Source organism: Pipistrellus kuhlii, unplaced genomic scaffold, assembly GCF_014108245.1.
Source record: "Pipistrellus kuhlii isolate mPipKuh1 unplaced genomic scaffold, mPipKuh1.p scaffold_m20_p_18, whole genome shotgun sequence".
NCBI classification, from domain to species: Eukaryota; Metazoa; Chordata; class Mammalia; order Chiroptera; family Vespertilionidae; genus Pipistrellus; species Pipistrellus kuhlii.
The window spans coordinates 21,672,240-21,696,887 of NW_023425493.1; the positions used below are offsets into that span (position 1 = coordinate 21,672,240).

Consider the following 24,648-nt stretch of genomic DNA (forward strand, 5'->3'; position numbering starts at 1 on the left):
CGGAAGGTGGGGCCTCGCCCTGGGTCCCGCCCAGTCTCCGGGGCGGGCGCGGGAGCCCGAGGAAGAGGAAGGGGACGAGGACTAGAGCGACCGGGCGGAGGCGGAGGAGGAGGAGGAGGAGGAAGAAGAGGAGGCCGACCAACAAGATGGCCCCTGCTGCCCGAGCGGCCTCCGCAGCAGCAGGTGGGGGGCCGCAGGCGGCGCTGGCGGTGGCGGCGGCCGGGGCCCGGCGGCCTGGGACAGAGTCGGAATCGACGGTGGCAGCGGCGGCGGTGGCGGCGGCGGCGGTGGCGGCGGCTGCCGCGGCGGTGGCGACGGCCGCGGGGACTCGGAGCTGAGAGGAGCTGCTGCTCGGACCAGCGCGGTGAGCGGCGACGGCGGCGGCGACGGCCTGGGGAGCTGGCGGGGCGGCCCGGGCTCGGTCGGGAACAATGGGCAGCGGCGGCGAGGAAGGGGTTGTCCCCGCCCGTCCTCTGCTCCTGGGCCGCGCCCGCCCGCCCGCCCGGCCTCGGGCCCCGTCGGCGACCGGGGACTACTTAGTAGCCAGCGGCCTCTAGGCCTCGGCCAGCCGCCTGGAGCGCCTGCGGGGCGGGTAGGCCGTGGGAGGTGCGGACGCTGCTCGGGACCTGGGGAGGGCGAGCGAGCGAGGCTCCAGCCGGCCGGAGGGAGGGAAGGAGGGAGGGAGGGGGCCAGCAGGCTGCTCAGCTGCTCCCAGACTGCGAGGCCTGGCTGGCTGGGAGGGGACAGCGCCCGGGAAACGCGGCTGGACCCCCCAGTCTGCGGGGTGGGGGAGGTGAAGGCGTCTGTAAACAGGCGCCGCCTCTGCCTCCCTGCTCGGAGCTGCTCCCTTCCCCAGCCCCTCAGGCGCTCCCCGTCCCCAGCCCAGTGGCTTTTACGACGTCTCTTTCCCTAGAGATCGATCCAGATAGTCGTCTTTCTTCCTGGTGGCGAGATAGGGAAATCATAGATGCAGGTGTCTTAAAAAAAATAATAATGCAAGTGCAACAACAAAAAGTGTGCATGGTAAAAAGTGATGATTAGCTAGAAGGATGGACAGGGATGGAGATCTGAAGCACGTTGCTCCCCTTTAAACCTCGCTAGGTATCAGTTATCTCTCTAAACATCGGTGACGCCCACGTCCCGGTGAGAGTGGAACAAGGGCGCTTTGGGAGCACTCAGAATGTAACTCTTGACATCCCAGAATAGTCCCTGAAACTGGAAACAAAGCCGCTTAACTGGCGACGCGAAGACAAATAAGTGGCAGTGGTTGCATAGAAAGAAGTTTTCTTTCACACGAACCGAACCGCTGTGCATTATTAATGGGCCGCATATAAGAAGCAACAGCAACTGGCATGAAATGGACCCGGTGGAGCATTCATTCCTTCAGGAGGCAGGAGTGGTTCGTCCGCAGGCTAGAACTTCTTGTGTCCTGTCTCATGTTCTAATTTTGTCTTTCAGTAACTCCCTAAAATTATTCAAGATCAAACCTTTCCTCTTGAGTTTGACATTTGGTCTCTAAAGCATATTTTATAAGATTCCAAAAACGGTGTTATAATTTTCAAAAACTGGAAACAACTGTTCTGTTTTGATGTTTACGCTTATCAAGAAACAGGTATTCATTATATTTGTCCTATGGTAGTGGTGCCTGAAACTTCAATAGTTAACCTCTGTTTCTCTTAAACTTAATTTTTGAAGGCACCTACCACATCCATTTCCAAGTGGGGATGGGAATGATTAAGGTTATTTCTATTACATTTTCTACCGAGGTGTGCAGAAATTTATATTAAAATTGTTTGCATGCATCTAAGAAGATTGCTTTCCACTCTTTAAGACTAAATTGTGTGGCTAGTTGGTATTTGTAAAAGGAAGATTGACCTTTGATGCCAGTTAATATCGTCCTAAGAAGTTTTGGGACCATAGCTCAATAATCAGATTTGCATTTTCTTGGTAATATCTGTAGGGTAAATTTCTAATTAGAATTGTTGTCCATAGCTATTGTAATTCAAAGCATCTTCAGGTTACTGTATATGAAGTTTAATAAGCTGCCCTTACTAATCCTTAGTTCTTCTCCAAGAGTTGACAGTAAATAGACTAGCAATTGAATAAACATGGAGGTTGAACTATTGTGTTTGGGATTGAAATCTAGTGGATAATTATGAATGACTTTCATTTTATGTGTAGCATAAGTAACTTGTGGATTTTTTATTTTTTTTTTTACTTTTTAAATGATGGGGAAAGAACAGTTTTCACATGGCTCTTGCTAATGTGAATTTCCTGAGAATAAGTTTCAGAAAGGACATTTTTAAGTGCTCAAATCCATGACTTTTTTTTTTTATGCTGAATTTTGGTAGGTCAGCACACTATGCAAGGAAAGTATGTTTCAGTGATTTTTAAATTTTTCTGTGATGCTAAACCTATTACAACATTTTAGTAACTTATGAGTTTGTACATTGTAAGTAGTTATTGTGCTTTGTTATGAAAAAATCTCCTCATGTTCAAGAACTAATTTAATTTGCCTCATACCTAATGTCATTTTTCTGAAAACAAAGTTTTTTAAGTGTTAAGGTGTTGTGTTTGAAATTGGATGTTGATCCAACAATTTCTGGGTTGAATCTGGGTCCCTATTTCTGTTTAACATTGAAAAATGTCTTTGGAGAATTACATTTTTATTTATGTCAAAACTTTTCTATGTTGTGACCCCTCAGCTGTCAAATCTTTATTTTCAATGTTTATTCTGATTTTTTAAAAATACATTTTATTGATTTTTTACAGAGAGGAAGGGAGAGGAATAGAGGGTTAGAAACATCGATGAGAGAGAAACATCTATTAGCTGCCTCCTGCACCCTCCTACTGGGGATGTGCCTGCAACCAAGGTACATTCCCTTGACCCGAATCAAACCTGGGACCTTTCAATCCGCAGGCCAATGCTCTATCCACCAAGCCAAACCAGTTAGGGCTATTCTGATTATTTCAATTCAGAATTTCTCAAGTAATAAGAATTTTCTTCTAAATAGTTAAGAATTTTCTTCCAAAAATAAATAGCTTAAGAATCAGATTTGTATTTTCTTGGTAATATTGAAAGTCAATATATGTTCAATTCATTTGAAAAAATTTGAAAACACGTTTGTGTGTGTTTTTTTACATAGAAAATTACAGTTTTTCAAAGCATATTTATTGAATGAATAAAAACCATTCTCATTTAATTCTCCTACTTAGGCTGTAATATTCTTATTTTACATATGAAGAATCTAAGGCTAGGAGAAGCTAAGTTACTAGCAAAAAGGCTACATGATTAATAGTTAAAAGGTTACTCAAACCAAGATCCTGTGACACAAATTAGATGCTTTACTATTGCGTATATCTCAAGGTTAAACTTTGAAGAATCTTGTTTTGACCACCAACTATGTCATGTACTTCTGTATTTGCCTTTAGCCCGGATATCCTTTCTATTATCATTATTTGTATCCTGCCAAGTGTTTAGTTATAAGTTTGAGAAAGTATATATTCATGTGAATTAGAAAAGGCACATTTATATTTGCTTTTAACAGGTCTAAATGCTTTATATATAGAAACTCATACCATTTACATAGGACAGATCTGTGGAATTGATATAATTGTGCCAGGGCTTTAATTTGTTATGTAAGCAGTAACTGAGGTGGGCCTTTGAAATAGTTAATGAAAATTAAAAAATAACTTTAGTAACATTCAGTGATGTTTAAAGTTGGGTCAGCCAACATGTGAAATTCTTCATTTTTTAAAAGCCATAGACCATTTAGAATTCTGCAGTATTTATTTTTTAAATCTCTAAATCGTAGGGGTTGAAATGGAGTTTGAGGGGTCTAATCAGTCTACACTTGCTTATATCTTGCAAGTGGTTGGCATCCAACAAAGTGAAGAATAAACTGGTAAATGATCCTTGTTTGGTGGACACCTCGGAGCAAGCTGTTCCTTGGCAGGGTATACTGACCTGGTTTAGCTTTGGCCCTGTCAGTGCTCAGGAGTTCAGGTATTTTTTTGGGTTGGATTCCAGTGGATTTAAATTCTCAGACTGGCCTGTATCAAAATAGTCACAGATTTTGAAATCAGCCTGTTCTGCAGTGTCCTCTTTAAGACCTCTTTTGTTTAATCCTGGAGTCTCGTCTGGATTTGAACTAGCCTTAGAGGTTATAATATAAGATTAATTTGTCAGGTATTTATGCAAAGGGATTTTTCTCTAAAGTTTCTTACATTTCAAGTGTGAAGTTTACTAATCTGAAGTAATGTTGCCCTGCATTTACATAGGACAGGTAGCTTTAACAGGTCTAAAAGCTTAGTTAGCGCTAGCATCTTTATTTATTCCATATTGAACATGCTTATGCCTGTTTGCTTTTTATATAATATTAGAGACTTCTGATAAGTGCACATGTTTTCCGGATTGGTTGAAGTTCAGGAAAGGAATTATAGTAAACAAGCATGTACAGTTAAGCTGACAGAAATTGCATTCTGTCATAGAGGAATAGATGTTCTAAGATTAATTTATATCTTCCTTTGAGATTATTTACAAATATATGTCAACAATTTTCTTTTGACATTTGTCAAGCATTTTAGTCCTGATGTTACCCCACTCCTCGCTATTTCTGAGCAAATATGGTAATAATTTAACTTCTAATGCATTTTAGCTAAAAATCTCCAAGATCTAAATAGCATTTGAACATGGTAGCAATGTTCTGAAGTAGAGAATTCTAAAGGGTTCAATTTTATATATCTTAACATAAATGTTTTACTGAGGTTTAATTCACACAACATAAAATTAACCATTTAAAGTAAGCAGTACAGCCCTGCCAGTGTGTCTCCGGGGGGTTGAGTGTTGACCCCATGCACCCAGAGGTCACAGGTTCAATTCTATTAGGTCTAGTAATAATTAATGTCGTTTTCTAATACTTTTTTAAATCTAATTTATTTAAACAATACAACAAAATTTAATCAACAATATAGTTGCCGTTGTTTTCTACTACTTGTGCCCAACGCTCAGGAAGCATTTTAATCCCTCTGTTGTAAAATTCTTGTGATTTTGATGCAAAAAATTCGGTCAATGCATTTTTTAGGCATTCTTCATTATTAAATTTTTTTCCAAGAAGAAAGTTTTGCAAAGAACAAAACAAATGGTAATCGGAAGGCGCAATATCAGGAGAATATGCAGGTTGAGGGAGAACTTCCCATTCCAACTGGCGCAGTTTTTCAGCAGTGATTCTTGCAGTATGCTGTCGTGCGTTATCGTGGTGAAGAATTACGCCCTTCCGATTAATCAGCGCGGGTTCTTTTTCTCTTAAAGCTTGGGCTAACCTTTCCAATTGGGCACTATACACTGCACTTGTAATGGTTTGGGTAGATGGTAAAAGTTCATAATGAAGAATTCCTTTAAAATTCCACCAAACACACATCATCACTTTTTTCGCATGCAAGTCAGGTTTTGGCGTGGGCTGCAGAGCCTCATTTTTGTCCAACCATTGAGGCCGCCTTTTCAAATTAACATACAGCACCCATTCTTCATCTCCGGTAACAATTTGCTCTAAAAACGGCAAACGGTTTTGACGAGAGAGGAGCGAACTGCAAATTGTGACTCTTTGATTACGGTTGTTGTCGGTCAACTCATGAGGAACCCATTTTCCAAACTTTTGGACTTTGCCAAGTGCACGCAATTGATTGGAAATTGTTTTTTGTGAACAATTTAAAGTTGTCGCAAGCTCTTGTTGGGTAATTTGAGGATTTTGCACCAAAAGAGCTTGAAGAGCTTCTTGATAAAAATTGGACACACGGCCTCGACCACTCTTGTCATCTAACGAAAAATTTCCCTCGTGAAATTTCTCAAACCAACGCTGGCATTTTCTGGCGCTAACTGCATCTTGACCAAGAGCACTACAGATGTTTTTTGCAGCCTCACTTGCTTTTCTTCCTAATTGGAACTCGTAAAGCATGCAGTGCCGAATATGCTCTTCATCCGCCATCTTCTTAGCCCTAGTTTTGCAACAAAAACCAAACCAAACACAAACTTTTTCAAGCAAAACTTGTTAATTGCACTTCACACGTTCTGTAGATACCACGTGTTTGAAGGTTATGTCAATACAAGTCAACGCCAAGCAAGACTTTAAATGTTTAAAAACGACATTAATTATTACTAGATAGGTCAGGGCACATGCCCAGGTTGCAGGATCCATCCCCAGTAGGAAGCATACAGGAGGCAGCGGATTGGTGTTTCTCTCCGATGTTTCTATCTCTCCCTCTCTCTGAAATTAACTAAAAAATTAAGCAGTACAGTGGCAGTACATTCACAATGTTTTGCAACTATCATCTCTAATTCCATACATTTTTATTACCCCCAAAGGAAATGGTATAGTTGTTAAGAGGTTATTCTCTATCCCCTTTCTCCCTAGTCTCTGGCTACCACCATTCTATTTTTTCTCTTTGGATATAAAGAAAATTATTTTGAGACAAAATTGAGGAGGAGTACTATGTACAATTAAAATTGCAGGAAAATTTTTAGAAAATGATTGTTAAAAATAAAAACCCACTCATTCTTTTCATGCTTTTCCAAGTACAGTAGTAGGCTATTGCCCAGGGACTTTTTATGGAAGAAAAGTTGGGAGTCACAGCTATTTGCAGTTTTAGTTTTGATCATTCTGAAGGCGTTATACTCAGACTCTCAGAATCATTTGTATTTCTTCATTGGGTTGTGAGACTTTCCGTATTTTCCGAGGTATAAGACGACCCCCTAATTTTACAGTTAAAACATAGGTTTAGGCCTATATTCGCTGTATAAGACTACCCCCCACTTCCGAGGCAACACCAGTTCTTTTTTTAATAGACCGCCTCTCTGACTCTGGCCAATCTGAGCAGGCTTTTTACTAGAACACAGTGTCGTTTTATATGCCAGAAAATACGGTATTTTTAAAGCCATTTTAAGTTTCTTTAAATTTTATTGGGATTCTTTTCCATTTTTTCGCCCCCAAATGATTTTCTCCTGGCTTGTTTTGTCACCATGTGTGTATTTTCATGGGTATCTTGCTATTAGCGTTTCGAATGAAGGTTAATTTTCTAAAGCACAAATTTTTTAGATGTAAATTATTATCAGGATATATTTCTTTACATGATATTCTTCCACTGTCACCCCCTTTTTTACTTTAAATAATAGGAAACTTTTGGAAATTTTATACTGTAGTCTTGATAGCTTTTACATTTTAAGTTAGTTGCGCTACACTATGACTACTTTAGATTCATAACATGTTGTGCAATTTTACCGTGGGCCTTTTGGTTTTCTTAATGTATAAAGCAAGTTGAAATATTGACAGACTTATTTGAGATTATATTGGGAAGTCATTGTTAGATTGATAACCTTTGATCCTATCCTTATGACTAACTTTGTGACTATTTTATTCAGCCATGTTTTGGGATATTTAGATTCACCTGAACTCTGCTTTTATCCCTGTAGAATAAATCTTAGAAATCTTTATATGTGACTCATTCCAGAAACATAGACACTGTTACAGATGCGATTGATCTTTTAGCTTTTTTGGATTGTTTTAGTTGGTTGATTGAGGGAGAAAACAACTATGTATTTCTTCTTTCCAAAATAACATAATAAATTTGGACTTCTATAAATTTAAAATTGCTACTAAGTTTAAAGTTTTAATTTTGAGCTTTTTAGATATTCTTTTATCCTTATCTTAAATTCAAAATGGTACTTCCCTAGTTTATTGAAATCTTAAAATGTATGGTGAGAAGTGAAATACAGATTTTCTGTTATTTGTGAAGATTTGTAATAGGTTACAAGAGGTCTAAGTGGAAAAGAAGAATTTAGCCTGACCAGGCTGGTTCCAGTGATGAACCAGGAGGTCACAGGTTTGATTCCTGGTCAGGGCACATGCCCAGGTTGTGGACTTGCCTCCCCAGTAGGGGGCTGGTCAATGATTCTCTCTCATTGATGTTTCTATTTCTCCCGGTCCCTCTCCCTCTCCATCCCTCTCTGAAATTAATAGAAATATATTATTTTAAAAAGAAAATAATTTAAATTTTGATACTAATCCCCCCTTTTAGGGAAAAGTTATGTAATTAATAAAGTTAGTTCTAAGGACAGCCGGGACTGGCTTGGCTCAGTGGATAGAGCTTCGGCCTGCGGATTGAAAGGTCCCGGGTTCAATTCCGGTCAAGGGCATGTACTTTGGTTGCAGGCACATCTTCAGTAGGGGGTGTGCAAGAGGCAGCTGGTCGGTGTTTCTCTCTCATCGACGTTTCTAACTCTCTGTCCCTCTCAATTCCTCTCTGTGTAAAATCAATAAAATATATTTAAAAAAAAAAAGAAGTGATGAAAAAGAATTATATAAGACTATTTAGGACTCAATGTAAATTTCTGCATTTTTTAAGTAGTGAATTTTTTCAGGGAAATGTCAGTTCTTTATAAATTTATGTTTTTATATATAACTCATTAATTTTTATAATAACATTTATTGAAAAGCTAGTGTACTATATGTAATCATAAAAATAACATATTTTTACAAATTTATTTTTTTGAAAGTATTTCAGATATTTCCCTACCCCCCCAAAAAAATAACATCTTTAAGTGGGTGATGTTTAAAGATGCTTGAAAATATGATTTAGTGGATGATTTGGGAATGAAACCGGATTGTTAATATTTTTAACTTTATTATAGAACAATATTTTATCTATCCAGGTTCCAGCTTAGAATAAGAAGTAGATAAAAGACCTTTAATTATCACTAAAATTAATTAACTAAATCATCTGATTAAAGCACTGGCTTGCAAAATCTCTTGCTTTGTAGGTAATTCTAAGAAGTTTGATGATCTCTTTTCTAATTCCCATAGCAGATTAAAAGGTACAAGGAGGGTGACAGGAAAAAAAACAGGTTAGCTTGGAGCCATTTGATAATAGGGATAGTACTTCATTAGACTCTAAGTGTATGGTTAATTATTGTGTTGTGCTCAGTAACTTATTCAAAAGATTTAGAGAAGAATAAGAAAGAACAAGATGACTCCAGATTTTTAAGAGTTCCTGATAATAAATTTATTGTGGGGAAATGTTTGTAATTTTTGGAGAGTATATTAGAACATAGACTTTGGAGTCATATCTAACTAGGTTTTCATCTTTTATCATTTAAGCATTATGATTCTTCATCTCTAAAAACAGAAAGATTAATATCTTCCCTTGAAGATTGTTTTGAAATTTAAATGAGATAACATATGTCTTTAGTATACTACCTGACATCTAGTACCCAGTCAATAAATGTTATTTTCCTCCTTAAATTGTTTGACAAAAAAAAAAAAAGCATTTTAGGAAGATATTTAAAATATTTGAAAAAAGTTCTGCTTTTAGTATGTTAATAAAGCTACATATAAACTTTGTACAGTTTAGCATTAACTGAGTGTGTATTTTATCAGAAATAAAATTCTATTTTGGTTTTCTTCCCACACCAGTCTTATTAGTATGGACCTGTGCTATTCAATATCAGCCACTATCTACGTGTGGCTACTTATTTTTAAATTTTTAAATAGATTTTATTTTTTTTAAATGGTTTTAGATTTATAGGAAAATTGTACTGAAACTGTACATTTTCAAATACAGCCAGCTTCCCCACAGTTACCTCTGTTAACATCTTAAATTAGTGTGGTGCGTTTATTATATTTGGTGGACTAGCATTGGTAAATTACTTCTAACCAAAGTCCATAGTTTACATTAAGGTTCACTCTTTGTGTTGAATAGTTGTTTGGGTAAGATTGTTTTCTTTCACTTAACAATGTATATTTAAGCTTCTTCCCTGTCTTCAAGGCTTGATAGTACATTTCTTTTTACTGCTAAACAATACTCCATTGTATGGATACACTTAAGTTTTAATTAATTAAAGTAAATAAAATTTAAAATTTAGTTACTCACATGCAGTAGCCACTTTATAAGAGCTCAATGGCCACATGTGGCTGTGGCTTCTCTACTGGAAACATATAGAACATTTCCATCATCTCAGAAAGTTCTGTTGAAGAGTGCTGATGTAAACTATTCCCTAAAGGTCCAGTTCTTCATTTATAGGTACTCTCACAGAGAATTTACCTATTTACATGGCCTCAATTTGTCCTCAAGCCTACATTTTCTGTGCTTTGTCACTTCACTTCTGGCAACCCTAATCTTGAAATAATATAAAACCCTTTACTCTCCCAAAGCACTGACTTTCCAAATGTCAGTTTGTAGTGTGGCTTCCTCATTTTCTTATTAGGGCATCGTCTTTTACTCCACTCTTCATTGTTCCTAACCTGGAGTTACCCTTTTCTTTCTTATTCTCCTCTAAAACTTTTGAATATTTACCAAATGTATATAGATCTCAGAGCTAATAATGGCATAACTGAGATTAGAATTTAGATTTTCCTATTCTAGTTCTCTTAAGATCCCCATTAGTTGGGGTTGCTTTTACAATCACTGTTGAAGTTAGAATCACTTTGAAAGCTGTTATTGAGGACTATGTCATTAAATACTGAGTAATTTAACATATATTACTTACAAATCAAAAGTACAGAGGTTATTGCTATAGATTTAATAGTGATGTATTGTTCTTTAAACAATTAAAATCTTAAATGAAGGCCCTAGCTGGTTTGGCTCAGTGGATAGAGCGGTGGCCAGGTGACTGAAAGGTCCCGGGTTCAATTCTAGCCAGGGGCACTTGGGTTGTGGGCTTGATCCCCAGTAGGGGGTGTGCAAGAGGCAACCAATCAATGACTCTCTCATCATTGATATTTCTCTCTCTCCCCCTCTCTCCCTTCCTCTCTGAAATCAATAAAAAAATAAGCTTTTTTTTTTTTTTTTTTTTTTTTTTTTTAAAGAATCTTAAATGAAGAAATTTATCCTACTTAGTGGATTTTTTCTTTAATTTATGATGGAACTTTTTTCCCTACAGTGTGACCCATTTTAGGTAACAAAAATTAATTTCCAGCACTAACCTGTTTGGCTCTGTGGATAGAGTGTTGGCCTGCGGACTGAAGGGACCCAGGTTCGATTTCAGAAAAGGGCATTTATCTTGGTTGTGGGCTAATCCCCAATAGGGGATGTGCAGGAGGCGGCTTATCGGTGTTTCTCTCTATCCCTCTTCCTTCCTCTCTGTAAAAAATCAATAAAATATATTTTTAAAATGAATTTCCAGTACTAATACAGATGGACTAATAAGGATAAATAGAATTTAACTGAACATTATTGGTATCCAGAATTTTCTGTTGGTGCTAGTTTTGCATTTGGATTCTATTCAAACTACATTTTGATCTACAGAATCCAAATAGGTTGCCACATGAACTTGCATTTCCCTAAACTCATCATGTTAAAGTTTCCAGAGTTTGAAAAATGGGGACCCTCATGTTAGTCTGTGTTTTTAATTGAGTTGTACCTCTACTTTTGCTCAAAGCAGTCATGCTGTGTATGATCTGTATTTGACCTTCTCTACATACTGGCATACTGGTTATTGCTCCAAAGTCCATTTTTGTGGAGACATTGTGTTAAGAGTGGTAGTCTTCCATATTTAAGTACTATACTTAAAAAAAACACACACCTGGATTTTAACCTTCATTTTGGAATACTTCCCCTATAGTTACTGCTTTTAAAACCCATATTTTATATGTCAACTTTTACATTACTCCATTGATAGCAGTTTTTGAGCTGTTTTGACTAAAACTGTCACTCTTTGCTTGAGTCTAGCCTCTTTAGATTTATTAAAGACTTTAAAAAAGTAAATGTAAGGCTCCCCATTTATTCAGCAAAAATTGAGTTACGAGTTCTTTGGATTGATTCATTTGCTCTGAGTCAATTTTTTCAGAAATGTCATTTTATTATGTAGGACTGTAATGGGTGAAAACCAGCTCATAAGTCTACAAAGGACCCTTGAATTTATTTTCTTTCTACCATTGTTTTTTTTTTAAAGTTGGCTTTTTGAAATAAAATTCTTAGAATAGGAAATGTTCTGTTTAAATCACTGAGTAATTTCAACTATCACTGAGTCCAAACAGGTAATATTCTTATGAAAGCATCATTGAATATTGAAATGGCAGCACATGTTTTAATAATGATTGCCATTAATTAATTCATTATACTCAGATGTTAAGGTAAAACTTTAAGAATCTTCTTAGGTAGCTGAAACCGGTTTGGCTCAGTGGATAGAGCGTCGGCCTGTGGACTGAAGGGTCAAAGGCATGTACTTTGGTTACAGGCACATCCCCAGTAGAAGGTGTGCAGGAGGCAGCTGATCGATGTTTAGTTAGCCTTTTCCAGAATATCCTGTATTTGGGATTGTGAAACAAAAACTTCCATGTGAACGCTTTTCTAAAACAAAGGGTTTATTGAGCCTTATGCTAACTGGGGTGCTGGTAATATGTGTATTGGGTATACAGATATGTGCACTTTGTGATAATTCATTGAGCTGAACCTTCTTGATCTGTATATCTTTTTGTCTATATGCCATATTTCAATATATTATATATAAAATTGGGAGTCATTTTTTTTTTAAATTTAAACAGTCTTATCTTTTTTTTTCTTTCATTTTTTATTAGGGTATTATATGTGTACATATCTTACCAATTCCCCCCCACCCCCAGACATGGCCTCCCTCTCAGAGTTTTGCGTCCATTGGTTGTACTTACATGCATGCATACAAGTCCTTTGGTTGATCTGTTATCTCCCCCATATCTCCCTACCCTCCCCACTGTAATTTGACAGTCTGTTTGTTGCTTTACTGTCTCTGTATCCATCTTTTTGTTCATCAGTTTATTATGTTCTTTATTATCCATAAATGAGTGAGATCATGTGGTGTTTTTCTTTCATTGATTGGCTTATTTCACTCAGCATAATGTTCTCCAGTTCCATCTAGGATGCTGCAAATGATAAGATTTCCTTTTTTATGGCAGCATAGTATTCCATTGTGTAGATGTACCATAGTTTTTTGATCCAGTCATCTGCTGACGGTTACCTAGGCTGTTTCCAAATCTTAGCTATTGTAAATTGTGCTGCTATGAACATAGGGGTGCATATATCCTTTTTGATTGGTATTTCTAGTTTCTTAGGGATATATTCCTAGGAGTGGGATTACTGGGTCAAATGGGAGTTCCATTTTCAGTTTTTTGAGAAAACTCCATACTGTTCTCCACAGTGGTTGCAGGGAGTCATTTTCTATTTCAGTCCCCTGAGTATTTCTCAGTGTGATCTAGTAAAATATTCCTGTAGTGCTCTTCAAAAGAAATAGTTGCCATAATCTGTTTTTTGTTTATTTTTTAAAGAAACTAGTAGGGTTAAACAGTTCTTGGGTTCATGTACTGGTCTAGCATATGGCCTATTTTTGAGAGTGTTCCATGTACACTTGAAAAAAATATGCTGTTGTTGGATGTACTATTCTTTGGATGTACTTTAGGTACAGTTTCGTTCTAGTGGTATTTGAGTCTTGTATGTATATCCTTGTTGAGCTGTGCCCTAGCTCTTGACCATATGCTATTCTGGATGCTAAAGCCTTAAAGTTTTCCATTAGACTAATTGACGTTCTCTTGGAGCAAACAAATACTCCAATTTGATAGGTTTGCTAATGTATATTGGCTGAATTTTTATATATTAAAACTATAGAGCAAAAAGCAAGAGGGAGGAACCAATATACTCTCTGATTTTAAGGAATTTACAGTTTAGTTATATAGCCTAGCTTTGCTTGATTGGGGATACTGTTAACAGGGACACCAGTTAAAAAACTGTCACATGCCCTGACTGGTTTGGCTCAGTGGATAGAGCATTGGCCTGCAGATTCAAGGGTCCCAAGTTCTGGTCAAGGGCATGTACCTTGGTTGCAGGCACATCCCCAGTGGTGGGTGGTGCAAGAGGCAGCTGATAGATGATTCTCTCTCATTGATGTTTCTAACTCTCTATCCCTCTCTCTTCCTCTCTGTAAAAAAATCAATAAAATATATTTTTTTAAAAAAGAAAAGAAGAGAGGTCTGAATTGAGAGATAGATTTGGAAGTTATCAGCATCTAGTTGATAGTTGAAAGCTGAAAAATAGATGACATCATTCAAGGAAATTTTGTAGAGAAGTGAGGAAGGAATCTGAGGGAACCACACATGTTCCAAGGATGGGCAGAGAAGGAGAAGCCCTCAAGAGCCGGCACACAAGGAGTGGCCTGCCATACTTGGATAATGTGCCATTCTAGAAGCCAAAGTGGGGTAGCATTTGCTGTAATAAACTTGTCAACATTAATTTTTTTTTTAATCCTCACCTGAGTATATTTTTCCATTGATTTTTAGAGTGAGTGTAAGGGAGAGAGAAAGACAGAAATATTGATGTGAGAGAAACACATCAGCTGGTTACTTCCTCCTGCATGAGCCTGGACTAGGGAGAAGCCTGCAACCAAAGTACGTGTCAGTGCCTTACTCTTGACCACTGGGACCCTTCGGTCCACAGGCCGATGCTCTATCCACTGAGCAAAACCGGCTAGGGTAACTGGTCAACATTATTAATGCTCTGTAGAAAGAAGAAAGATAAGGACTGAAATGTGACCATTGAACTTGATACAAAAGTTTTTGACATGCCCGTTAAAGTCATTTCAGAACAGTGGTTGTGGAAAAGTGTAGTTTGAAAACTGAGAGGTAAGGGATTAGAAAATAGAGTCTAGGAGAAGATAGGGACAGGGATTGAATGATTAAAAAAAAATTTTTTTTAAATAAGACAGGTGGGAGACAGAAATGTGTTTTTTAGCTTCTCTAAATGAGGATGTAAGTGTGCTGGTGGGGAAAGGAATAGTAAAATCTGGGATAAGTTAAAGAAATAATATTGGTGCTTCTCAAAATGTCTCAATCTCATTGGGTTTTTCCCGTCTGTAGATTAGTATTTAACAGTCTGAAATATAAATTTATGAGGCAGAGTTAGATTTTCTCTTCATTGTGAGTTTTTCCCCCTACATTCAAGATTATTGACTACTTGCCAATCAGATTTGTCATTGTGTCTCAAAATAACTTCTGGGTACACAGGGAGCAAACTTCCTCTACAAAAAGGAGCCATTATTGAAGCAGGAGGACGATTTCAGGATGTGATCTGAAAAACTAAAGTCTCATTAAAATATTTGGCCTAGTTTTCAAAATTTATTCATGAATCTTTTGTGTGGGACTGAGTTATCTTTATGATTTAGCAAACAACCTTAATTAAGGAGACATCAGTTTTTACAAAGGAAACAGCCAGTTTCAGAAGTTTGCATTTAATTTGAAAGCAGTTAACAGAAGACAGATGAACTAAAATACATGGTATATTCCAAAATTATCTTGATTTTATTCCTGTTATGTCCTTGATGTTTGGGTTACCAATGATGATGATAAATTTATGTATTTGACAATATAGTATATGTACCACTCCACAGAGTATTAATGCAAAAACTGAAAGAAAATAATTCTTTGCTGTTTTGCTATAATGGGTATGGTTTTTCTGCTTAAAGGATCTTAATGATGATGCTTTTGAGTCTGGCCTTGTCATTCTATCACCTCTTAGTAACTGCTGATTGTCCTTTCAGCATAGCACATTTACACACAACGTGTAACTGTTACATAGAATAGAACCCTGGAGCTTCAGATTGCTTACACAAAGTTAGACACGGTCATTCACAGGCTGTTTCAGCTTCAGATTAGGCAGCTACCCCAGGAATAGATTTATGTTTTTTATAATTTTTCTTCTAAACTTGTCATTAAGTTGGAGATAGAAATATTTCTTTTTGTCCCTCTGCACACTGGGTAAGTAAGCTACCTAATTGAACCCTTTGAAGATTTCTTAACCCTTCTTTATCAAGTTCTGTTTTTCAGGCCTTTCCCACTCTAAATCAAAAGCCCTTCTCATCATACTTGTTCCAAGTATTTCTCCATTAGTACTAACATTAGCATATGAAATTATTTATATCTAGGATGTTATGCAATTGGGTCTTTCTTCACAAGGTATTATTGCTGGAGAAACCTTGCTCTTAAATATCTCCGGCTGCAATTTTATCTGTAAATTAATTTATATTCTTCTGAGATTTATAACACTGAATAGTTATTATAAGCCTTTACTTATTTTTCTTCTTTTTGTTTTATTTTTATGCTTTTAGCTTTATTTTTCAAGCTAGTTAAAATTTTTTCTCTGGTGTTGTCCTGCATGTTGGTTGCTATGGAAATGTTCCAGAGAAATGGTAGGTTAAGTTAAGGCCAAGAATAATGAGTTAAACTCATAGGGTAGGGTAGGGTAGGGTAGGGTGGGTGGGAATAGATCAAGATTGCCTTCTGACAGACAGTAAGTTTTGTTTGATATAATACCTCAGAGCAACTTATTCTTCAGTTCATATAAGAGCTGAGTTTTAGTCTCAGTTCCATAATTTTAGCTTTGGGCAAGTTATTTAATGCTGCAGCAGCTTAGCAGTTTTCTATAAAACTAGTGGCCCAGTGCACAAAATTTTTGCATTGGGGGGGACCCTCAGCCCAGGCTGCATCCTCTCCAACCTGGGACCCCTCGAGAGATGTCCAACTGGCAATTAGACATCCCTTTTGCAATCCAGGATCTCCTGCTCCTAGCCATTCGCCCACCTGCCTGATCGCCCCTAACCACTCTGCCTGCTGGCCTACTTGCCCCCAACTGCGCGCGCGCGCCCCCCCCCCCCCCGGCCATCTCGCCCCCAACTGCCCTCCACTGCTGGCCCGATCGCCCCCAAGTTCCCCTTATTGCCCCCCTTGCTGACCTGATCATCCCCAACTGCTCTCCCCCCCCCCCCCCCCCCCCCCCGCGGGCCTGATTGCCCCCAACTGCCCTCTTCTCCTTGCCTGATCACCCCTAACCACCTCTGCCTTGGCCCTGCCACCATGGTTTTGTCCGGAAGGATGTCCAGAAGGTCTCCTGGTTTAATTGGCATATTATCCTTTTATTAGTATAGATGGGCCTATTAATGCCTCAGAAGAGTGACTGGCCCAGAGTAGATACTTGATGACTTTTCATTTCTGTGTTTTGCCCTCTAAATGAGAAGCAGATAAGATGAACCTGTAATAGATGAGATGGTAATATGTTTTAAAACAACATTTAAAATATCATTTTGTAATATGTGGATGAAATCCTCAAAGCAATATAATTATTTAATAGTGGTATTGTGTGCTCATAGAACAAATCTGAAGTTCTTTATATTTTTAAGTTATTACATTTAAAAATTTGAAACTGACCTTTTATTTTAGCAGCTTTATTGAAGTATAATTTACATACTATAAAATTAGCTTATTAAAGTGCACGGTTCAACAATTTTAAGTAAATTTATAGAATTGTGCAACATCACCATAATCCAATTTTAGAACATTTCCATCACCCCTAAAAGCTCCCTCACTTTAGTGACTATTAACTTGCATCTGTAAGGTGGCACAAATTATAGGATTTAAAAGTACTTGTTTGGGAGTTAGGTCTGTCTGAGTTTGAATCCCAATCCTGCCACTTACTAGTCTTGTGTCTTTGATTACTTCTATGTAGTTTGATTTCTTTTTATTTTTAATCCTCACCTCAGGGTATGCTTATTGCTTTTAGAAAACGGAAGAGAGAGAAAGAAAAAAAAACATGACCATGATATTTTTATTTGATTGGTTGCCTTCCGTATGTGCCCTAAATGGTGACTGAACCCTCAAAGTAGGTGTGCACCTGACCAGGAATCAAATCCACAACCTTTCAGTGTACAGAACCACACTCAACCAACTGAGCCACACTGACCAGGCTGTACGTTAGTTTCTTTATGTTCAAAATGGAGATAACATAATATCATTGCTGTGACCATTCAGTTAATAAGATACTGTGTATAGAACACTGAAAATGCTAAAATACCTAACAGATAATGGTTACTGGTGGAAGTTTATATTTTGATTTAGACTTATGGTAGATCCTATATAATAAAAGCATAGTATACAAATTGTTCCCTCAACTGGGAGTTGTCCGGGAGTTCAGCCAGGGGGCAGGGCTGGGCTGGGGAAGGGAGGCCCTGCCCAACAGCTGCTAGGGACCCTACCAGTGCGTGAATTTTGTGCACTGGGCCTCTGGTATTTAAGTAAGAGAAGTATCTGAAAATACCTAAAATAATCCCTGGCACATGGATAGTTTTCAGAAAACTAAGCTCTGTTATATCATGTGGTAAGTTTATAGTAGCTCTTTGCTTTAATCACAGTTAAACCTTTGAGGCTCACAACGTATAGTTATTTGTTATTTTGCAGAGGCATACAGCAGCTATGAGAGTTGGAATTGGATATCTGCAGACTAGTTACTGAACTGGTAGAATGAGTCATTGGTCTTACTGTTTATTGTTCATTAAAATACTTTTCTTACTAGGAGATCTTATTTCCTTGTAAAACAAAAAGCCCTGAAAAAATGATAATATTAATTATTTATTTTATTAATATAAACATTTAGAGATTTATTATTATTATTATTATTGTTGTTGTTGTTATTATTAATTTTTTTATTGCCCAGCCAGCATGGGTCAATGCTTGAGCATAAACCTATGAACCAGGAGAACACAGTTTGATTCCGCCTTGGCACATCCCCAGGTTATAGGCTGGATCCCCAGTGGGAGGCGTACAGGAGGCAGTGATCGATGTTTCCCTTTCATCATTGATGTTTCTATCTATCCTCCCTCTCCCTTCCTCTCTTTCCAAAAAATCAATAAAATAGAGCATTTTAAAAAAAGAATATCTAAAATCCTTAAAAATAAATCTTAAAAAAAACACACACTACAATTTCTTTTTATCTCATTACCCATACTGAATTTGATGATAAAGTATTTTAAGGTAGTTTTTACTTTGGGCCAATTCCTTCTTTATTGAGGGGTAACATAAACAGGAATGTACATATTTTAAGTGTAGAGCTTGATAAAACTTCACAGCTGTTTACAGATTCATGTAACTGGTGAATAGATTAAAAAACAGAATATTATTGACCACCTTAAAAAGGCTTATTTTTAAATATAAAACAATCACAGATTTAGATAAACTTGAGAGACTTAGGTCTTGGATTTTTTAATTTTTATTACTAACTTCGTGTGTCACCTTAGGCAAGTTAATTCTATCTTTCTGGGGTCTGTCCCTCATCTTTAAATTGAGGGGCTGAGATTGGATGTTTTATTATGGCTCTAATTCTGTAAAAGTGCAAAAAGAGGGTATGGTGATTCAAATGCTCTATAAAAAATTGGAGGTAGTAGGCTGAGAAGACAGTTTAATTTAAAAAGGGAGATTGATTTTTTTTCTTTTTCTTTGTTTTTCAGGTTATATTTCACACTATGTGCTGACTATCTACAGAAACTATTAAAAAAAAAAAGATAAACTTTTTTCAAAGATTTTGATTCCAGTGGAATCTTTGCTTTAGATATTGTGTGTGTGTGTGTGTGTGTGTGTGTGTGTTAGTGAATTGCAACTCCAGAAGCAATGCCTGTACAAGCTCCACAGTGGACGGATTTCCTTTCCTGCCCGATTTGCACTCAGACTTTCGACGAAACAATTCGAAAGCCCATCAGTTTGGGTTGTGGCCATACTGTCTGCAAGATGTGCCTGAATAAACTCCACCGGAAGGCTTGCCCATTTGACCAGACCACTATCAATACAGACATTGAACTCCTTCCCGTGAACTCAGCGTTGCTTCAGCTAGTGGGTGCTCAGGTATGGTGGGTGAACTACTATACTTTTTAATTTCCATGTGTGTTTTCCTCCTGAAGCAAACTTTTTAAATTAAGTAGCATTGCCCTCTATTTAAATAGATAAAATTCTGTTCAGAACTGTTCCAATCCTTTATTTCATTCTGTTAGGAGACTTACCCTTGGTAGCCCAGTGTTTCTCAGTCATATATGGTAACAATGTTTTAATCTGGTGATCCCAACTTTCTCAACAAATTTAGCAATTCAACCCTTACTCCTTGAGGATGTGGAGTAACAGAAACTCCTTTATTGCTGGTGGGAATGCAAAAATGGTGCTGCCACTTTGGAAGCTATTGTATCATTTTATGTTCTATTTATATGAAATGTCCACCTAAGAAGTGACAAGGACCTCTTATATTGAGGAAATATTATTCACAAAACCATTGCATTTTACTTAATAAGAAAAGTGAAGCTGCTTCAGACAGTTTTACTTAGTAGATATTAATCAAAATGAAAGAAGAAGAAGGTGACAAGAAACTGTAGCCCACAGCCTTTGGGAACCAATTATCTAGGGTAGGAGCAAATATCCCTAGATAACCATAAAGTTTAGATGGTAATTCTGAAAGTAATACTTTGAAAGTTTTATGTCAGTATTCTTAAATTCAAGATCAATGGTATCTTCAGAAGGCTTCATAAAGTCATGGGAGGCAGGGTTTTGAAAGCTAGATATGATTCACTTAAATAACCCCTCACTAGATTAATTTGCATAATGTCCAAAGTACCATCTGTTTACCGTAAATCATTATCGGAATAAATATACTGAAATTTTGGATTAAACCCACTCAGATCTTCCTAAAGGGTGCAGAAAGTAGAGAAGGTTAATATGTATGTTGAAGGTAAAAAGAACAGTTTTTATTCAAAAGGAAAACTTAATTTACTTATATACTTGTTTCTATGTCATCAATAATACTATAAAATATTCGTTCAAAGGGAAAGTGCAGCTTTTTCTTTTCTTCCTATTTTGATAGTGCTTACACTAAACCTGCAGATTACTTTGGGTATATTGAAAGAGAATAAAATTAGTTTTTTGGGCTGGGGTGGGAGTGGGAAAAAAAATGAGAGGAATAACACTTAAAAGAACATGCAGTTCTTTAAGAATCCAGTATATTTAATGTGAGTTTTGATATTACTGGTGTTAAATGGCAATGCATTAAAACATACTAAGAAGGCACTTGTTTAATTAATTAGTAAGCACTGACGAAGACCTCTTCTTTTGATCTCTAGGTCCCTGAGCAGCAGCCCGTTACATTGTGTAGTGGGGTTGAAGATACAAAGCATTATGACGAAGCCAGGAAATGTGTAGAAGAATTAGCATTGTACCTGAAACCACTCAGCAGCGCTAGAGGTAAGTCAGGTGCAGTTAGAATGCTAAGCACATGTTTATTAAAAATACTTTTATAACCATAAAAATTGTGGGCTATAAATGAATGTTAATGAAATTTATTTAGTATAAATCAAACTCACTAGTGCTAAATAATGTTATTACAAATCTTATCAAATAAAGTAGTGAATTGAGAGTTTATGTGATGTTGGAAACATTTGAATGAGTTACAGAAATAAGTATAAGTATAAATGCAATAATGGTTTTAGAAGGGCTTGCTATCATTTGGCAACTGAATTGTCTTCCTTCTATTCAGTTTTATATTTTGTGCTATAGGGAAGGTAATAAAATTGGATTGCCATTATTATCTTGCCATTACAGTTTGTTATTTCACTATGAAATAATATGTCAGAACTGTTATGACCTTCAGATTTGGGTCTTTAATTATTATTGTCCGGCCTTTTCATTTTTATTTCTCCATGATTAAAATGAATAATGGTATATTTAATGTCATTAATGTTGTATTTGTATGAGGTAAAAGCTTTTGTTGTATACTTTTAAAAATGCTTCACTTATGTAATTCTGTTATTCATTTTAAATATTCTAGTAGAACACATAAGTCTGTCAGCCCATCTGAGGATGTTTTTCTGAACTCTCTAAAATGGCATTGTAAACCTAGAAACAATTTTTTACTCTATTTAAAGGAGTGGGTCTGAATAGCACTACTCAGAGTGTTCTGAGTCGCCCAATGCAAAGGAAGCTGGTAACTCTGGTCCACTGCCAACTAGTGGAAGAAGAAGGCCGGATCCGTGCCATGCGAGCAGCTCGATCGTTAGGTGAACGAACAGTTACAGAGCTCATTCTCCAGCACCAGAATCCTCAGCAGCTCTCTTCTAATCTTTGGGCAGCAGTAAGGGCTCGGGGCTGCCAGTTCCTTGGACCAGGTATAGAATTAAATTCCATACATACTACACTAGTAATTCTTAAAGTATGGTCTGGGGACTATACATATATACAACGGCTAGTTCATTGCAAATCCTGTTATCAAGCAATATTCCACTTGATAACTATGGGTTGGGTGATTCCATGTCAGTTTTTCAGAGCACTTAACTTTTCCCTAATGCCAAAAGTTTATTCATTTTATAGACATTTTTCTTGAATGTATTGACTTTTTATTTCTTTTGTAAATAAAATGTAATACAAAAAGCCCCAAAGATTAAAAAGCGTAATTGTCTATCATTGTGTTGTCTATTTAACTGACACCTGTGAAAATTATTGGGTATTGCCCTTTTATGAGTGAATTTATCTTATCCCTGCACGTGATAAATTTTGATTTTGCCCAACTTTTCCTAGCAATGCAGGAGGAAGCTCTAAAGTTGGTTCTCCTGGCTTTAGAAGATGGTTCTGCTTTGTCAAGAAAAGTATTGGTTCTCTTTGTGGTGCAAAGGTTAGAGCCACGGTTCCCTCAAGCCTCTAAAACTAGCATTGGGCATGTTGTCCAGCTCCTGTATAGAGCCTCCTGTTTCAAGGTATGAACCTCTGTTACGTTTCAGCTTAAAGGAAACATTGTTCGTTCCCTAGACAATTAATAAAACTTTTAGTTTAATAAAGTTGCCTGAGTCTTTTCAGAAAATTCAGCAATTTTTCTTTTAAAGAATATAGATGGCATCCTATTAAACTTAAATCTTTTTATATTAAATTTGTTAGATATTGAACAACATAGATCAAACCGAGGCTTATAGATTTTTCTATTTGGAGAGCCTAATAAGCTGGGTCATTTTTCTACCAAGACTACAAGGAGAATTGGTCTGGATAGAGAGTCATTGAAGCAGGAAATAAGTTGTATTTGGCTCTTTGTTCTGATATCATTCCAGGGATTTTGACATCTATAAAAGGGAAATGTTTTATATCGCAGAATGGTGTGCTTCATTTTAACCTTGCTATTGTTACTATTAGAAATTTGTTACATTAAAAATTACCTGTTATGCCCAGCCAGTGTGCCTCAGTTGGTTGGGTGTTGTCCCTTGCATCAGGAAGTCACTGGTTGATTCCAGGTCAGGGCACATTCCTGGGTTTCGGACTCCATCTCCAGTAGGGGCGTGCAGGAGACAGCTGATTGGTGTTTCTCTTTCATCGATGTTTCTATTTCTCCTTCTCCCTTCCTCTCTCTGAAATCACTAAAAACATTTTTTTAAAGAAAATTATCTGTTATCCATAGATGCTCTTATAAAGAATAAGTCCATTTTGTTCCTTATCTGACTCACAATGAGATTGTGTGTGTCTTATTAGGTCACCAAACGGGATGAAGACTCCTCTTTGATGCAACTAAAAGAAGAATTCAGGACCTATGAAGCTCTGCGGCGAGAGCATGACTCCCAGATAGTTCAGATTGCTATGGAAGCAGGCTTACGAATCGCACCAGACCAGTGGTCCTCTTTGTTGTATGGAGACCAGTCTCACAAATCTCATATGCAGTCCATTATTGACAAGGTAGACCCTTTTGTTGTTCCTTACTTCTTGCAGTAATCCTGGAATTTTGTTGATTCATTTATTAAACAAGTGTGTATTAAAGTGTGTACTATACGTCACACTTCTTTAAATTACTTATATTCTCTATAGTCCGGTGTCATGTCATAACTAGTCACATCAAAATACCAGTTTGCTAATTGCCGAAACTTGTTTGGCTCAGTGGACAGAGTGTAGGTCTGCGGACTCAAGGGTCCCGGATTCGATTCCGGTCAGGGGCATGTACCTTGGTTGCGGGCATATCCCCAGTAGGGGGTGTGCAAGAGGCAGCTGGTCGATGTTTCTCTCTCATCGATGATTCTAGCTCTCTATACCTCTCCCTTCCTCTCTGTAAGAAATCAATAATATATATATATATATATATTTTAAATACCAGTTTGCTAATATAAAGATTTTTTTTTAATTGAGGTATAATTGACATTTTTCATATAATATTTGATTGTTTTAATGCTTTTTCCAGCATGCATTCGCTCATTCTTTGAGAAGCTGGCATTTCTTTTATATCATTGCCTCTCTCCCTACTTTTACTGTTCTCTGAGTTTTGCTCACTGTGTTATAATATTAGAAAACGACATTAATTATTACTAGACCTAATAGTTAAGCCCATTTCCTAAGTGCTTTTATTGTCTGCCTGTAGCAGCCATTTAATGGTTTGAAAGGTGTATACACTGAGGCTTCATATTATTTTCAGCCAAAAATTTTCACCAACCATTAGAATTTTACCAACCATCCTAAGTTTGATCAAATTTTCAGTAAACTTATTTTTTTTTAAATATATATTTTATTGATTTTACACAGAGAGGAATTGAGAGGGGTAGAGAGTTAGAAACGTCAATGAGAGAGAAACATCGACCAGCTGCCTCCTGCACACCCCCTACTGGGGATGTGCCCGCAACCAAGGTACGTGCCCGCAACCAAGGTACATGCCCTTGACTGGAATCGAACCCGGGACCTTTCAGTCCGCAGGCGGACGCTCTATCCACTGAGCCAAACCGGTCTCGGCTCAGTAAACTTATTTTTAATTTTTGTTGTTTGTTGTGATGTTGAAAAGATCACTAGAGTTCACATGAATTTTATTTATTTCTGACTC

At 37.3% G+C, this 24,648-nt stretch overlaps 1 protein-coding gene across 9 annotated transcripts in view; it reads left to right on the forward strand.

Moving 5' to 3' along the window:
- The first annotated feature begins 218 nt into the window (after positions 1-218).
- Positions 219-24,648, forward strand: part of RC3H1 (ring finger and CCCH-type domains 1) — a 55,628-nt gene continuing 31,198 nt past the window's right edge. For 6 of the 9 annotated variants that reach the window (XM_036441924.2, XM_036441927.2, XM_036441929.2 and 3 more), the window contains exons 1-6: positions 219-364; positions 19,286-19,676; positions 20,936-21,056; positions 21,737-21,976; positions 22,386-22,561; positions 23,322-23,522. In XM_036441924.2, the coding sequence (XP_036297817.1) occupies positions 19,446-19,676; positions 20,936-21,056; positions 21,737-21,976; positions 22,386-22,561; positions 23,322-23,522 (969 nt within the window). In that variant the 5' untranslated portion in view covers positions 219-364; positions 19,286-19,445. Of the gene's footprint in view, positions 365-3,872; positions 4,007-18,043; positions 18,298-19,285; positions 19,677-20,935; positions 21,057-21,736; positions 21,977-22,385; positions 22,562-23,321; positions 23,523-24,648 lie in introns of those variants that run through there. The other 3 variants (XM_036441925.2, XM_045583210.1, XM_036441930.2) reach the window with 3 other exon arrangements.